The following is an 18,125-nucleotide window of genomic DNA, read 5'->3' as shown; positions in this document are numbered from 1 at the left end:
GGTCCCATTAGCTAAAGTGGTACTTCAGGTTAAGAACAGTTTCAGGTTAAGAACGGACCTCCGGAACGAATTAAGTTCTTAACCCGAGGTAACACTGTAGTGGACCGAGACTGCTACCGGTACCTGCATTCTGTTCATAAATTAATCCAGCAAGTAGAAATAGCTGCTTGTGAATATCACTGTACATGCGATGTGAACTCAGATTTCCAACGGGCATGTGCTTCAGTTCTGTTGCCGTTTCAGACTCTACTTTTATGTTTGGAGCTGGAACACAAGCACAAGAAATCTGTGCTTCTGTTTGCTCCTGAGGGGGCACCGAGTTTGTTTAGGTTAGAGCTGACAGCCGGATCCCATGAGTTGCAGGCAAAAGGGATGTTACCACCACAAATATCCAATTATCAAGCTGTGCTATTGACTCTCTAGACCAATTGGCTCTCCAGGGCTGGCTATTCCACCTTCCACTTAATGGCGAGCAAATGGGCAATCGATAAGTCTGCTAAGTGACAGCCCATTAATGCTGCCTGCTAACAGAACCAGGTAATGCTGTGAAACATGCACACGCCAAGACAATTATGCGTAGGAAGATGAAGTACCTTTGCCAATGAGTCTTGGGAAAAACCAAAGGCGATTCTAAACCATTGCATTTTTTTTTACCTTAACAGAGTAGCACAGTTAATTCTCTGAACTACCCTCCACCCCTCCTTGTCCGATTTGGATTGGCCTTTCTGATGAACGTTTATAAGTGAGAAACCCACAGAGTTTTGGACATGCTTCCAGATTAAGTATGCTCAGGAATGCAGTTTTTAAAGATTGTTGCTTATTCTGGGAGGTCCGTGGCTCTTTTTCAAATAAACAGCTGTAGTCCCACAGAGCTCTTGGTTTACAGCAAAAATTATAGCAAGGTGAGTCAAGTTCATGAGGGTCATAAAACCTGCTGTTTTCTTTGTGATAGCAGCCAAAAGAGATCCAGGGAAGACTGTTATTTTTCCTCCCCTCTTGATGATACCTGCTTTCAAAATCAACGCAGCGTTAAGAAATTTAACTAGTTTGGTGATGTATTGCTGAAGAAAGCCACACCTGCTGAGTTTGTTCCATTTGGCATTCCTCTTGTTGGAATTGGAATTGTTTCAATGTGCTGTTGTTGTTTCAAACTGTTTATATATTTATAGTTTTTAAAATATAATTGCCTTTGTAAATGCAATGGCTTTAACTGTTTTTGCATACGCTACTGTTTTATGTAAGTCACATTGTAAATTGTTTTGGGAGGCCTCATGAAAGGCAATTCATAAATAAAATAAATAAGATAACGGCAAAAGCATGAATGTTTCATAATAATTGCCTAAATAAACTGTTTAAAGCAATAGAATGTTAAGATACTTTGATTTTGGTGGAGACTGGCCACATGAGAAGGTCCCATTTTCAGAAGCAAAAAGGCAACTCTTGTGGTAACTTAAAGCAGTCTAATGAACTGTAGTCAGTTTCATCAAACTGCACGGCATGGTTTACTGAGCTGGAATGTGTCTGTAAGCATAAATATATGTACGGACACACACATTGCATATGGACTCATAGAGTAACTGTTGTTGCAAGTACTGAGGTCAGGTGGCCAGGAAACACAACTGTTTGCCAACAATAGTAAGTAAAGCTTACAGCAACAATAGTGGATATTGTACTTATTCCTATATGTGTAGTGAAGGAGAACCCCACTGCCTTGATTCAAGTGTAAAAATAACAATCAAACTTTTTGACAAGTTCTTGAATCATCATTATTATTATTATTATGGCCATCTGTTATCAGTGTTAGAAACTGGAATATAAAAGCTAGGAGCTAAATGGCTCCTGAGACTTGGGTTGTGGGCGCCAAAACAGAATGTCTAGTTGCCATTTTTTTTTGGGGGGGGGAGTCAGCAACACTTTTTATTATTTTGATAAGCATGAACTAATACGCAATTCACATAAGTGACATGTTGTAAATATCACATTTTTAACAGAGATTATTAATGCATGTTTAATTTGGTGTTTACAATAAAAATATTGTTACCGAACTTCAGTTTTCAAAACACCCTACTCTTTACTGTTAAACTCCTTAACGTAATGTCTATATCCTAAACATTTACTTTGAGGCTTCAAAGCACATAATATTTCATACATTTCAGTAATCCTTAAGTGTCAGTCAGGGGCTAATAATAATAATAATAATAATAAATTGGCACTCAGACTTTTGGAGGTGCTTGCAAATGGAGAATCTTTAGGCGCAAAATGCGCCTGGCGCCCTGCTTATTTCGAACCCTGTCTGTCATGGATGCTTTAGCTGAGATTCCTGCATTTCAGGGGGCTGGACTAGATGAGTCAACTCTACAATTCTATTATTACAATTATATATTTATTTATACCCTACCTTTCCCCCGATGGGACTCAAGGAGGCTTACAGATAAAAATATGAACTGCAAAAAAGAAAAAAAAATCATTTAAAACAATTAAACATGGATAGAATTAAAACTATTCTATAGATATATATATCATCTATTAAAACTATCATATGCATATACGTGTGTGTGTGTAGGTGCGCGCACGCCAACACACACACAACATACAAAAAATTACAATAAAAAAATAGGCCCTTGGAAAGCAAACAAGCTCTCCCTATGTAGCAAGCTGCTAATCAGCGGGAACTTCACAGCCCTATCGCGATCCTCGACCGCAGCAAAGACGCGCACAGGCTTGGCCGCCCGCTCCACTTTTCCCAAAGCTCGGAGACGTGCACCGCAGAATCCACGCTGCACCTCCGCGCCGCGTTGCTAGTGGCTGAAGGGGAAGATAGTGGGCGGAGCCACGCCTGTTTGAGAGACACGTGTACAGAGGAACTCGGAAGTGGCTGCCGGAATTGAAGCGCCTGCGATAACTTGCAACTCCTGCGCGGTCCTAGAAGTGGTTCATGTGCAGTGAGTTGATTCTTGTTACATATTTTTTTCTAAATAACGGAGTGGTCCCTAAAGCAGCTTACTGGTAAAAGCCAGGAAGTTAAACTAGGAAATGTTTTTAGTTAAATACGGATGTCGAACGGATTAGAACTGTGAATGGAACAGATCCCTTGGCTAGAAGGTGTGCATATTAGAACAATTCGTGATTGTGCAAAAAATAAAATTAAAAATAAAATCTAATGGAAAGAATCTCCCACCCCTTGGGGGGGGGGTTGGGTTGTATTTTGCAAGATGGCAAACAGACTCATTCATTCATTCATTCAGGCGCAGTTCACACTCTGGGTAGGCTGTGTCAGTAAGTCTATGCCTGCACAACTGAAACGAGACTGTGCAGAACAGGACTTACAGCTCCAGTGCGGTTGCAAGTTTCGTAAAGAGTCCTCCTTGTAGTTGCTAGTTTTATGAAGTTAAGTTGCCCCCTGGATCAGGGAAAAAGGAACTTCATACGTGGGTACATGGGCGTAGCCAAGGGGGGGAGGGCAGGGAGGAGCATCAATAAAAATCAATAAAAAATACATAGCTAACTGAGGTTCTGCCCCCCCACAAAGGCTTGCGCCCCCCCCCCCATAAAAATCCTGGCTGTGCCTATGTCTGTGCCCAAATCTCCAGATTCTCCAGTTCTCACATTTTGGTCTGAACGCATGTTTTGGATGAGCACTTGATTGCTCTCTTCCCACCCCACTTTCCCTGGTCCAATGGTATGATATGTGTGTGTGTGTGTACATTAGTTACAGACTTGTTGCAGTAACACAAATGGCTGTTGGGTGCTACACCCCTCAGTCTTTTTATTTTTATTTTTAAGGAATCTTTGTGGCATGTTCCACATCATAATTTGTTCTTGGTAAACAAGGGAGCTGAATAATTGGGCCAGTCACAGCCTCTTAACCTACCTCACAGTGTCATCATAGGGATTAACTGCTGGTGGGGGTGTGAACTATGTACTCATTGGAGTAAAAAGGATCATCATGCAGTAAATAAGCCCTTCTGCTTACCTGCTTAAGAAAGCTGGAGGGACCTGCCAGATGGAGATGTTAATCGCCAACCTGACATCCAGAGATCTCCATGTGATCACAACTGGACCAACGCCAGTTGCAAGACGTGCCGGGTGCCTGGCTAATTTACAGCACTCTCTCTCTGTGTGTGTATCTCCATCCATCCCTTTCCCCATGGGGTTGTTACAGTGCATATGAGTGAGAGACTCTGGTTCACCTCCATGAATCTGAATTACGTTCTGCAAGGCCTGATGCTCAGCAACTGCATTGGATGGAGCGGAGCGCTTTGCCAACATATCATGAGTAGGTTCGAGCAATCCTGAATTTGAGTTCTGCTGACTAAAGGGGGTTTCAGTCTGGATACACTGGGCGGGGAGGTGGGGGGCGGGGATACTCTGTGAGCTGAGCTGTTCCACCAGAGAAGAAAATGCCAGCGAAATGGCCAAAGTCGGCCTCATTCTGAGGCAGCAAAGGGAAGGGACTCGCATCAGGACACATGCCGATGATGACACAAATGGACTCCAGCCATGGGCCTGGTACAAGTAATTTCTCTCCCATTGACTTTAATGCAGTGTTGGCCAAACTTGGCCCTCCAGCTGTTTTTGGACTACAACTCCCATCATCCCTAGCTAACCGGACCAGTGGTCAGGGATGATGGGAATTGTAGTCCCAAAATAGCTGGAGGGCTTTAATGGGAGGGAGGATTTAAAAGAGCCACACCCTCCCCAAGTCAACACCCACCCCAGGTATGTCAATATTACAAAGCATGCCATCTCCAGTATATAAACCCCACACAGGGAGGCCATAAGTAGAGTGCAAGGGTGTGAGACTGCATCTTTTGGCTCCTACTCCAGTTCCTTTTCCGGAGTTCCCATTTTTTTGTGGCATTTGATCAGAAATATTGGAGAGTCAGCATAAGGTGCAGTTTTACCATTTCATGAGTTATGTGCAAACTATGCTGAGTACCTCTGGTTTTGACTGTTCATAATTAATAGCTGTGTTGGATATGTATAAATTTGTCCACCTCTGGGAACATACTCTGTAAATGGAAGGATATCACATCAGCATAGGTGCTTTGTTCATTCTGAATGAAATTAAGGCTTCACACACACTTGAAAGCAATGGGACTTGAGCTGGACTGCACTAGAAATGATTTGTTTTCAAGCGGGACTGCACAACAAATGATGTGTTTTTGTAATCTTCATTAAGTTCACAATTATCCTTTCAAGCTGGTCAGTACAATCCTACAGGACTTTTGCTCTGTTGTTATTGTGTGCAGGGTTGCAAACATACTGCAGTTTTACAAGGGGGAACTGATGCTTGGAAGAGAGCTTTGCCTGAGTTCTGCCCCAAACTGGCTCTGGGAGGGAAGTGGCACTTGAAATTGCACCTCCCTTATTCAGACCCACTGGAAAATACCTTTAGAATGCAATGCAAATCTGATTAAGAAAATTATATCATCTACCTGTCTGTCCATCCATCCATCCATCATCAGTCTCTGCTAATAAGAGCAATAGGTGTGTGTGGAACCTCTGAAAATATGATTGGAAAGATTTTTTTTTTTGAGTGGTGAAGCTTTAACGTCGAAACTATCCTGCCTTTACGTTGGCTTTACATCTGTCCTAGGTCATCAAATCCAGGAGCACTCAGTATGTTACTGGGTTACAGTCCAGTGTCACAAGCATTGCTAGGAACGTTCTTCACCTGGGGATTGACAGCTGCTGGCTCAGCACTTGTGTTTGTCTTCTCCAGTGGGCAGGTGAGTCTTGTACTTCAGTTCATTTTTCAGGGTGCAGCTTTCTGCTTGCCAGATGGAAGAATGTCCTCTCTGCTCCCCCTGCACGCTGTTCTGGGGGATCTTCTGACCCCACACCCAAGCCAATGGGGGAGCAGAAGGAAGGCTTCATTATGCTAACAGCACTGGCTCTTGCTAGCGCAACGGTTTAGTTGAATTTTGCTCAATGTGAACATTAATTGGATGATGCAGCTCATTTAACATTGCCACTATATGTTCCTGACTTAAACCTTTCTGCTATTTTTGCCATTGTTCTTTTTTTTTTGTTTCAATATACAGGTGTATTTAGAGCATTAGGCCTGGAGACCTGGGCTAATAACCTGTTGAGTTAATGGACCCGCTGAGTAAACACACAAGTTGCTGTTAGTTTAAGTTTCTCACTTGTCAGGTGGAAGTAGGGCGCGCAACCTTGCAGGGATGTTGCAAGTCGGGTGGAAGTGCAGTAGGATAGAAGAGGAAAGAGGAGACTTTGCTCTTGATGTTCGTGCCCATTAGCCAAAGCTCTTTGCTGAACTGTGGCTAGGTCTCCAACTCTGTATTCCGTCTTGCTCTTACACAACAAGCTGCCATACCTTGCCTCTCGTAGCGATCTAAGCTCTTTTGTTTTAATTTGCAGAGACGGATCCTGGATGGCAGCCTGGGTTTTGCTGCAGGGGTAAGTACAGCACACACTTGTTTCTTTTAATTTGCTCTGTATGTTGTCCTGATCTTGTCTCTTTGGCTACCGATGGCGCATCGTATGCCTGCCTTTTTGTATTAGTGTTTCTTGCATAACTGCATGCGAGCTAATTATATCTGTGTGAGATATCAGAAGAATTTGGGCAGCATTTATCATGCCCTGTCTTGAGTTGGTATTTCTGAGAGCAGAGCAGGTGTAATGTTGTCTCTGGTGCCAGGTAATGCATTGCTCCTGTACTGAATTTTATTCCAAAGTTATGGGGGTTATAGCCAACAAAGTTGTCCCATTAGTGCTGTAGCTTCCGCCTGTGTGATGGGACTTCCTCTCCCTGTGTGTCTTGCCTTCCCCTCCCCATCACCCTCAGATCTGGCCCAGGGGTTCTTCCAGTCCTCTGGAGCAGATTTCAGGGGGTGAATTGGGAGAGGAGAGGGAGTTAAGGTCTCATGGCACAGGTGGTAGGCCTTGCCCCAACAGGATGACTTCATTGGGTACAACTCAAGGGAGACTGCTTTAGCTGCAGTTGTGGTTTTTATTTGCGTCTCTTGGGTAGAAACATTTGTAGAAACATTCATGAGGGGAAACTGAACTTTCAGTTTGTAAGAAAAATAAACAAATAAAGAGTTTTGGAGACATAATAAGGAGCCAAACATAAACATTTCCTATTACTCTGAGAACATGAAATCTCTTACATATAACTTAGTTGGAATGTAAAATTGTTCCTTGTGCCTTAATTTTTTCCAGAAGATAATTGCAAATATAGCCAGCTCTGGAGATGGAGCTGCAAGCTGCTGCATCCAAAATATCTTAGTTTTTGTCAGGTGGAAAATCTAGGAACAAAATAATTACTTTGAAAATACAGTACAGTAAAAAAAAAACACACACACACACACACACAGATCCAGTGCTTGCCAGCAATGCAGGAAGTTTTATCCAACTCACAGATCCTCATGGAACTTCATAAGATGACAACAAAACCACCAACAAATTAGATCTGTAGACACAGCTGACCTATGATTTGCTGGTGATTTTGAGGGGACCCCTTGTCAAAATCGAGAAGATCCAAAAGGGGCCATATCTTGGAGTCTTGTTTTTGCACCATGGAAAAGCACTAGAACCATGATGGTTATGGTTCAGTCAGTGGAGATGGATGTGATCTGATGATGGTTGTTGCAGGGGACAACCCATACAATAGCAATTTCAAGTTTTACTGGATGTACACTCATCTTCTTTCTTGATCTCTCTCTCTTTATTATCTCTCTTGCATGCACCCCACCATTGCTGCCACTGCATCTCCACCCACCTACTCCATTTTTCACTGTCACCGCCACCACCCAGGGTCCCAGAGGGTTCCCCTTTCCTTCCTACCCTCTTGGTTGTTTGTTTTGGTTTCTGTTCATTGGTTTCTCCGAGCCTTGAGAAGCCCACAGAGCTGAATCGCTTCCTTTTTCTTACCTGTGTATGCTTTACAGGCTCAGATCTTCTGGGTACCACTGCCAAGAAGTCTTTGTACCTAGTCAACATTCACACATATCTCAGCTAGGTGGGGCATTCAAAGTAGAGCACTTCCTGTGAATGTTAATCCAGAGTAAGCTTGTGTGTGTGTATAGGACAGGGGTTCCCAAACATAGGCCCGCCCACGTGAACCATTTATCCGGCCCCCGATGACCCCGCTGCCCACTCTTACTGGTGCGGCATGGCACGGCTGCCCATCTCCGGGTCGGCGCGAAGCCACAAATAGCTTGTGCGCATGCAGGCCCATCTTAGAGGGATCGGCCGCCCTGGCGCAACGATCCCTCGGTGCCCCCAGCCTGCCGCCTCTCCGCCCGCCTCCCTCCCGCGCTGGCCGCCCCTCGGGAGGGGGGGTGGGCGAGCGGGGGATGAGAGGCGTGGCGTTGGAGCGGCCGCCCGCGCTCCGGCGGGCGAAGGATGAGGGGGGGCGGGCGGGCGCTCGCGCACCGGCGGGAGGGCGGGCTGCAAGTCGGCCGCCCTCGCTTCCCAGAGCCCCAGCTGGAGTGCTGGAAGGTCGCGCAAAGCCCCGTGCCGCTTCAGCGCTCCAGCTGGGGCTCCGGGAGGCGAGGGCGGGCGGCTTACAGCCCGCCTGCTCGCCGGCGCGCGAGTGCCCGCCTGCCCATGGGGTCGGGGGCTGGTTGGGGAGGGGGAGCCCGGTATGCCGGCGGGCTCATGGGGGCGCCCCTGGGGTGCCCTGCGCCCTGGCGCGCCGCGCCACCGGCCTCTATGTATGAGACGGCTCTGTGCGCATGCATCATTTCCAGTGCACTTCCAGGTCTGCGGAGGCCCGTGTGCATGTGCACAAGTTATTTCTGGTGCCGTGCCAGATGTGTGCCAGAAATGTCGCTTGCGCATGCGCACAAGCTATTTACGGCGCCACATCGTGCCAGAAGTATGCCGGAAAAAGCGTGTGCATATGGGCATGCGCTCCCCCACCCTCCTGTCCGCCGCGCGATCAGTGCCAGAGGAACCAGCCTGAGGCCAGGTAAGTTTGCCGACCCCTGGTATAGGACAACCTTCCACAGCTTTACTGACTGGAGCTGATGGGAATGGTAGTCCAAAACATGTGAAAGTCACCAGGTTGGGCAAAGCTGAGCTAGGAGAACCTACTTGAAGGATCTCCTCCTCCAATGTGGTCCATATGGTTTCTGGGATTGGCCAACCTCATTGTATGCAGTTCCATTGCTATTGCTGGCCTTGCTTCTGCCTTTGTGTTCCTTGATGAGATAGCAGATGCTCTTCAGCCCCACCATTCTTCCACCCTGAATCTGAGATGGCATCTCAGGATGCCTCTTAGAAAGGAGCAGCAGCAAGAAATCTGTGCAGGAGGTCTCCGCTGAGCCCGATTTCCTGGCAGGATTGTGGTTTGTTGTTGGATTGGCTCTTGCCTCTTTATCATTTTCCTTGTAACAGATGCTGCCGCAGGGCCTCTTTTCAAGCTCCCATTCAAGTCCTGGCAGGCTGTTAATGGACAAGCAAGTCTTTGTCAGGTAGCAGAGAGTCCGTATGAATATCAATTATGGAGCAAGTTGCTGCTCGGCCAGCTGTGTGTGTAAATTGCCTCAAGCTACACCCATTTAATCCTGGGCAGGGTTTCTCATGCTTTTCTGTGTGGGCCTTGTGAAGGAATCCAAGCTTGTATCTGTTGCACTGAAAAAAATGAAGCTTTAAAAAAATGAAAAAACGAAAGCACGATTGATTTCCATTAAGGGACAATTAAGTCACGGTAGGAAGGTTTGTCGAATGGATGAGGGAGAAGGTTTTGCAAGGAAGCATTTCTTTCAAATCTGGATGACGATGCACTCAGTCATTGCTTTATTGGAACTGGACGTTGTTTAATGGAAGCCACTATTGTTCTGTTTCCACTGAGGAAACAACTTTGAACCGAGATACTCCCAACTTACAGGCTGTTGTGAGCATACCACAGACTGACAAATGTATGCAGTCTTAAGCTTAGAGGGAAGTGTAAGGTAAAAATGTAATAAACAGCTTTGAGCATCCACAGCTTTCTTTTTCCCCCTTTAAAAAAAATTTGTTTAAATTATCTAACAATATTTGCCTGGTGAATTGATGAAGCATATATGTCAAGGAAATAAACTTTTAGAAGACTTTTAGAAGACATCTGAAGGTAGCCCTGTTTAGGGAAGTTTTTAATTTTTGATGTTCTATTGTGCTTTTAATTCTGTTGGGAGCCGCCCAGAGTGGCTGGAGAAACACAACAACAACAACAACAACAACAACAACAACAACAACAACAAATTATACAAGTGCTTGTTGTATGGTCCACTCTTAGTCTCAAGTCAAGTCTAGGATGCTTTTTAGATGGTATGTATCTTGCCACAAGTTTGTGGTGGGTTGCTGAATCCTTTCTTGCTTTATTTCTCCTGCTTTGAGGTGGGTGGGGGAAGACCATACAGTGATTTAGGACCATAATAAAAAGTGCTAATTTTTTTTTCAAATGACTAGTCATTCTTTCAGGAGAAATGCAGCACACTCCAGCAGTTAAGCAATCATGCATGAAATGAATTTTTATATTCCGTTCCGTTGATTACTCCGTTGAGTTCTGACACTGTTCAAGAGCTTTAGGCATTTGATACATTTTTCTCCTTTGTTTTGCAAAGGCCTATGAAACAAATATCGCTTTTCCAATTTCAGAATTGAAAACAGCGATGTTTGCCAGTTTTTGACAAGCAGCCAGCGTGACAGCCCTTTTAAAAGAATGCTTTCCGTGTTTTAATTTTGTGTTGGCAACTCGTGGGTAACACTGAAGCTGGCAACACTGATTCCGTTGTGTGGCAATCAGCCAATCGAAAAGGCGCTGAGAAGTTAATTCTAGATTAGGAATTCACTTCTGTGTGCTTTGTTCTCTGGCTTCATGGTGGCATGTTTCTGGTCCTAGCATCACTGCATATAGGATTTCTCTGTGAGATTATCAGGTCAGATTCCCACCTTCCTAGTCTACCTGCGTGGAGAAATTGAGGAATTAACAGATGGCTATATTATTATGAAAGGGTGTCCCCTCACCTGCCAGCTCTGTCTACTACCAATGTTTCTATGCAATGGCATGTAATAATGATAATAATAATAATAATAATAATAATAATATACCCCACCCATCTGGCTGGGTTTCCCCAGCCACTCTGGGTGGCTTCCAACAGAATATTAAAATACAGTAATTAAAAGCTTCCCTAAACAGGGCTGCCTTCAGATGTCTTTTAAAAGTCCGATAGTTTATTTCTTTTGACATCTGATGGGAGGGTGTTCCACAGGGTGGGCGCCACTTCTCATAAGTCCCTCTGCCTGGTTCCATGTAACTTCGCTTCTCGCAGTGAGGGAACCGCCAGAAGGCCCTCGGAAATGCTCCTTTTCATAGTGAAGTCCTCACCTTTGAGCAGATCCAGGCCTTGTTCACATATCACAGCAAACCACAGTTTACCGCGAAATTCGCTTTTGGCTGCTTTGATCTTCCCTGCTATTATGTGGGAGAAACAAACCATGGATCTTTGGCTTTGCAGCCCCTCTGAACAGAGGATGATGGTTTGTTTCGTTCTAAGCAAACCATAATCTGTAACCAAATATTCTTCTTGGTTTATTGATATGTTTGGGTGAAACAAGTCACAATTTCCAGCTGTGTTAGAAATTCTTGATTTGCTTCTCCCACATAATAGCAAGACAGTTCCTTGGAGCAGACCATTATCAGCCTATGGGAATCCACACCAGATCGAGGGATTGTGTTGGAACTTTGCCTAGGCATCTTTGGCATGCATTTATCAATTCATTAATTCTCTGTGGACTGTTTTGGGTATTATTCTTTATCTGTAAAGGTGATACAATTTTGTTTCCCAAATCCAGTGCTCCCCCCCCCCGGGGATATGCATACCCCTAAACATTTTGTGAATATCTGTACTATTGTCCATTTACTGTTATTTATTTTCCCCCAATTTGAACTATAAAATGGTGATTTTCTTGAGTCAAAATGAGAGTACCCCTAGAAGTTTTTTCTTATAGAAAAAAGCACTGCCCAAATCACTGCAGAAAAATAATAATCTGCCTATGATTCCCCTGCCCCCAATCTCTTTAGGCGTGTTTCAAGCCAATAATAAATAATTTTGTGTATGTGTGCGTGTGTTTAAAGCGGCAGTTCAGAATACTGCAGAATGCTTTGATATATTTTACACTCAGAGCATTGCATCACCTTAAAAGCAGCTTCATGCCTCCTGTGCTCTGCTTTGCATGTGGTTACACCCCTCCCCCAATGAGAGCTCCCCAACAGGACCACCTTGATCAGGTTTTGATAAAAAGAGTTTGTTCTTGGTGCCCAGTTGCCACGTAGAGGAAGTAACCTCTTGTATATTCCACATGCAGGAACTGGGTACATGTTTGCGCACAGGGTTGGACAGCATAAAACAGTGATGTGTCTTGCACCCCCCCCCCCCGGCAGTTAAATCGGCCTGCCCTTCCAAGAACGGATCATTTTAGACTGCCATAATTTGCTCGTTGAAATCTGGTGTAGAGAGTTTATGTAAGCAAAAAGTCTTTCCAAAATTGGTACCCCACCAATCTAGATGAAGCTTTGATTTGGTATCAGCCGAATCTCCACGACTTTTTTCATTCCTTTTAAGATTTTATAAGACCCTCAGTTCCATGTGGGGTAGCAGGGGGGCCATTCAGGGTGCTCTGCAAACATCATTACAAATACAATGCCACTTGCAACAGAAGAACATGTTACAGAGCAAGGAACCATTGTTCACAGCTTCCTTTTGCACAAAATAATCTAAATCAGGCATAGGCAAACTCTGACCCTCCAGATGTTTGGGACTACAGATCCAATCATCCCTGACCACTGGTCCTGTTAGCTAAGGATGATGGGAATTATAGTCCCAAACATCTGGAGGGCTGGAGTTTACCTATGCCTGATCTAAATTAAAGTTCAGTTCCCAGAAGCAACTGGAAACCAGAACTCAATAGTCAGTCTTTCTTGTGGCTCCACATCTAGCCATATTGTCTTCTGATAGGCTTTCTTTTTTCCTTTGGCTTACCCAGCCAGAGATTTCATTTCTGTTGGAGAGAGTGCCTTTCCTCCTTATTTTCTAGCTAGCTTGTGTAACGTTTTCTTAGCACAGAAGCACTCTCCATCAAACCCGTCATTTCAGTCTTTGCTATTGTGGTAATATTTACAATCTTTTGATAGGAGCACCATCTTCTCCTACCATTTTCACAAATTCCTCATGGCTGTTTTCAACTCCAGTGCTGAAATGTCAAGTCACTGAAATGATCAGTCATGCTGACCAATCCGTATTGGATTATCGCAATTTTTACTGGGGGGTGGGGTGGGGAGAAACATGTCTGCTAAATCATAGCTCAAAAGCTGAACCCTTTATGTCAGCGCAGCAATTTCTGCCTATAAATTAGCCCCTTTATTGCCTTGGAAGAAAAGAATTTTGCCTCAGAGTATAGACCCTTTACCTGATAAGCTGAAAGAAGCTTTTGTAACTGTTCGGTTCTTTATAATACTCATATCAAATGGGAAATGTAGACAGTCCTCACTTGAAGCAACACTCTAGCCCTCTTCTGATTATTATTTTTTGTTTTATGTCAACATGTGAGGGTGACTGCAGGGTTGACTTCTCTAGCACCACATCCCCATCATTCCCACAGGTTGGAGAGAGAATGTCTGACATGGAGAGCCCTCCTGCATTGCTAGGGACTCCCCACATGGCTTGCAACAGGAGGCTCCTTGAAGCTTGTGGAGCGCAGCCAGAATGGCAATATGGGACGGAGGGAAGCTAGCAGACTTGTCCCCACAGCCCCCTTTGTGTGTTTCCTTAACACGAACAAGAACACTTGAAGAGGGCTAGTCTTTGTGATTTCAGTGCCATTGACCTTCTGCTGGTTAAAACAGTTATGCTAGCCTGGAAAAATAAGACGGTGTCAGGCTTCCTCAACCTCGGCCCTCCAGATGTTTTTTTGGCCTACAACTCCCATGATCCCTAGCTAGCAGGACCAGTGGTCAGGGATGATGGGAACTGTAGTCTCAAAACATCTGGAGGGCCTAGGTTGAGGAAGCCTGGTATATGTGATACTTATTACCATTGTACAGCATGGAGCATTCTTCACGATTCATTTATTTGTTTTTGTGAGAGTCTTTTGGCAGAGTTCAAGATGGCAGATGATGCCTTGAGCTGGGGCATTCAACAGGCATTGTGACCAAGAGTCTAATGAGATTACAGAAGAGACATACATCTTTTGCTGCTTCCATCTTTTCTCAGTAGCATCTGGATTTGTGCCACACAGAATGCGGTGCCTTTCACGCTGTGTGTTTCCCCGCCTTGGATTGTTGGCTGTTGGGTTTAGGAAATGCAGAGTGTGACAGTGTCACATCAGCTGAATGGCAAACTCATGAACCCCATTGTAAGGCCACAGAATGAAGACCATGCAGCCTCATTCTTGCTGCTTTTGACCAGGGGTCAGCAAACTTTTTCACTAGGGGGCTGGTCCACCGTCCCTCAGACCTTGTGGGGGGCCAGACTATATTTTGGGGGGGAAATGAATGGATTCCTATGCCCCACAAAAAACCCAGAGATGCATTTTAAATAAAAGGACACATTCTACTCATGTAAAAACACGCTGATTCCTGGACCATCCGCAGGCCGGATTTAGAAGGCGATTGGGCCAGATCCAGCCCCTGGGCTTTAGTTTGCCTACCCATGACTTAGGTATTCAAAAGGGACACTTCAGAATCCCTTTTGTGCTTTGCAGAGCTGAGACGCCCCCTAATTTTTGACATTATTTTGTAGGGGAAAAACCTAGTTTTATACACAGAAAAATATTGTACTTTCAAAACTTCAGGACCTTCCCCCAGACGTGACTAAGAAAGCATCAGTGTCAGTCTGAACAGGCTGTAAAAATGTCCTTGCTTTGCCAGAGCTTTAAGCGAGGATTAAAATTTTAAACGGCTGCTTCATCTTATATTTGATTTCATTTTGGTTTCGTAATTATTTTAGTGTGTGGGAGAGAGAGAGATAAAGAAGAAAGCGATTTGAGATTTTCTGGGGGAAAAGAAATGTTTTCATAAATAAGCCAGCATAGAGAAGAGTACAGGAAGCAGCAATAGATCTGATGGAAATCGGCAGCGGCCAGGTTTTTCGTTTAGCTCACACAAGCCTAGCTGAAAGCATTTGGATGGGATAGGCACAGACAACAAGGAGGCGAAGGCAGGAGACAATGGTTTGGATCCAGAAAATGATGGGGTTCCTTCAGCTCACACAAGGGTTCTCCCTCCCCAGCTTCTGTCATTCATCAGTAGCCAACTGAACACCCTCCTAATAGTAAGGCAGCCCTCCAGAGCAGGACTCAGGTGGTACAGATTGCAGGTGCTGGAAGGCAAAACCAGTCCCCCAACCAATGTATATGGAATCAATTTGTGTGTGTGCACAAGGACTTTTCTGGGTCCTTGCTACTGACTGCAATTTGGAGACCTAATTGGCATGCCTAATTTTTGCTGAAATCAATGGCTCTTCTTCCCACTAATGGTAATGGATGTTAGGCACCCTTGACTTGCACATCCTAGGTAACTTGGATCATTTTTATTTATTTATTTTAAAAAAGGTAAAATAGATTGCAGCATTTTTCAGCACTACAGGATTCCCTTTCATGCAGAAGAAGTGCAATGCAGAATGAGAAGATACAGTGAACTGAAGGAACTGAAATTAATTAAATCCACCCCACCTCCTCATTCTTTCTGGGACTCGAAAACTTTTTTCTTTAAACAGTTAATTTCACCAACAGAGATTGCCTCCAGTGAACAGTGTTGCTTGCCTGCAATTTTGGGCTAGATGCAAATGACTTGTTTGGCATGTCCTTAACAGCTCTGATGGAAGTTGATGCTGTGTGAATTCAGAAATATGTATCTGAAATTGAAAGAATTGAGCCCTGTAGCTAGCTCTTAAAATTTGCGAGTCGGGTATGCACTCAAACTATTCAAGAGATTCATAAGGGTTTGTGGAACATAACTGAGTCTGTTTCAGTGCAGAGGTGTCACTCCCTTCTAAATATGATTACAACCCACTTATGATGACTGTTTTGAAGATGCCATTTCCTTGCACTCTTGCGGGAAAGACAATTGTAATTAAACCAAGAACGTTGTGCTCAGTTTCTTTCCATCAGGGCTGACTGACTGGCTCAGAGACAAGGAATTTGAAGAATAATCTGGCATTGTTGCTTTTGGATGAGAGCACTACCAAATGTCATCCTTCCTAGCTCTAGTTAGAGAACTCTGTGTCCTAGAGAGAGAGAGAGAGAGAGAGGCGGGCGCTTTCTTGTGTATCAATATGCTGTTCAAATGTTCCTTTTCTTTTTTATGAGAAATAATCAGGTGAGAAATATGAGTCGTTACACCTCTGCCAAAAAAAGAAAGGAAAAAGTTCCTTCTGAACAAACAGCAGCGCCATAAATAAATGGTGGGTTTTGTGGGGTGGGAGGCCTATCAGTCCAGTTCCTAAGCAGTAGTGAAACAGAGCTGTGTGCCATTCAGATGGACTGCAGGTACTTGGACTGCATTGTTTTCAAAGCAGGACAGGGCTCTCTGTTCACAATACTGAAGGTTTTCTCCTAAGGTCAGCCACTGTGTTTCCTTGTTCCAGCAGTCCTGTGTGCAACCGGAAACCTGCAGAGCCAGGAGTAGGGAACCTTTTTGCAGCCTGAGGGCTGCATTCATCAAGGGGGGCATTCTGGAGGCTGTGTACCAATGATATAAAAGTGGGAGGAGCAATGGATGTGGCTCCTTTACCTTAGAATCATAGAATTGCAGGATTGGAAGGGACCACGATGGTCAACTAGTCCAGCCCCCCGCAATGCAGGACTATTTTTGCCCAACGTGGGGCTTGAGCCCACGGCCTTGAGATTAAGAGTCCCATGCTCTACAGACTGAGGTATCCCTTGGTATAGTAGGCTACATTCCATCCACACAAAACCACTAGGTTTGCTAGCTAGGGATGATGGGAGTTGTAGTTAAAAAAAAAACAAAAAAACAAACCAGCTGGAGAACCCAGTTTGGGAAACACTGATACGGAGAAATAGGACTGTGATGAGACCTTACCGAATTTCAGAAACCACTGCTTACTGCATTAATCTATCACCTGTCTGTTTGTATTTGTTGGACGTTGTAAGAAAAAACTGCTCCTTTTCCCTTATGGGGTACCCAAGAGCCCAGGGTCGTCGTGAGGGGGGGGCGGTCCGCCCCATGTTCCAGGGGAGGGGGGTAACACTTGGGCCAGCCCCACCCCGCTGGCAGACCCGAGCAAGCCGCGGAGCAAATCCCCACGGCCCGTCCAGGGTCCACCCGCCAGCGCCGCTATGGGGCTGCCCCACGCGATCGGGATGGGGAAGCCCCAGGAGCCGACGCTCGCTTGGCGGGTCGCCACTGGAACAGCAGCGCCGGCGGGATGGACTGCGCATGCCCGGATTTCCTGGCATGCGCAGTCTGTCGTGACGTCACGACACATGCGTCAGGTGTCCCCGCCCCCAGGGGGGTGCCTCAGCGCGGCAACGCCGCCCTGGGCACCCGAGAGGCTTCCTACGCCTCTGCAAGAGCCCATATAGTGTCCTTAGGTAGGTTCTCTATCAATAGGAGAAAATACGGTAACAGGCCAACCAGAGAATATTGAGAAGCAAAGCAGAGAAGTAAGCCTGATCTTTATTAACTGTTGCAACAGGGTGCTCACAACCACACGCAGGAGGCAAGAGGGACCCCAAACAATGGTGTGCAAGCCCTTATATAGACATTTGAAATTGCCCACCATGGAGCCCAAGACCACCCACCAATACATCATACATATATCACAGAAGGGGCGTCTACAGCAGAATCCTGTCTGGCAGGAAACCTGTTGGGTTTACTTGGCTGTTAATGGGTTTACCTGGACAGCCTGGCTATTCTTTTGTGATGATAAATACCGGTACTTAATTCCTGAGTCCAGGTTACAGGCTCGCCCTATTCATATCTTAAATGTGCCCTTAAGGCAGGATTTGTGAGCAAAGAGACAATGGGGAGGTTTTTCCCATTTCCTCCCTCCTTGCAGAGAAACATTTTAGGTCAATTTGGGAGAGAGAGAAAAATGGTTTCAGGACTTTTTCCTGTACTGTTTCAGACATGCGGTTTATATATTTATGTA

The 18,125-nt window shown here is 45.1% G+C and overlaps 1 protein-coding gene across 3 annotated transcripts in view; it reads left to right on the top strand.

Moving 5' to 3' along the window:
- The first annotated feature begins 2,819 nt into the window (after window positions 1–2,819).
- The window catches only part of SLC39A11 (solute carrier family 39 member 11), a 249,482-nt gene continuing 234,176 nt past the window's right edge, over window positions 2,820–18,125 (top strand). For all 3 annotated transcript variants that reach the window (XM_033138929.1, XM_033138928.1, XM_033138927.1), the window contains exons 1-3: window positions 2,820–2,942; window positions 5,600–5,732; window positions 6,385–6,423. In XM_033138929.1, coding sequence (XP_032994820.1) covers window positions 5,625–5,732; window positions 6,385–6,423 — 147 coding nt within the window. In that variant the 5' untranslated portion in view covers window positions 2,820–2,942; window positions 5,600–5,624. The remainder of the gene's footprint in view (window positions 2,943–5,599; window positions 5,733–6,384; window positions 6,424–18,125) is intronic.

Source organism: Lacerta agilis, chromosome 2, assembly GCF_009819535.1.
Source record: "Lacerta agilis isolate rLacAgi1 chromosome 2, rLacAgi1.pri, whole genome shotgun sequence".
In the NCBI taxonomy this organism is placed as follows: domain Eukaryota; kingdom Metazoa; phylum Chordata; class Lepidosauria; order Squamata; family Lacertidae; genus Lacerta; species Lacerta agilis.
This window is presented reverse-complemented; position numbering and strand designations above follow the sequence as displayed.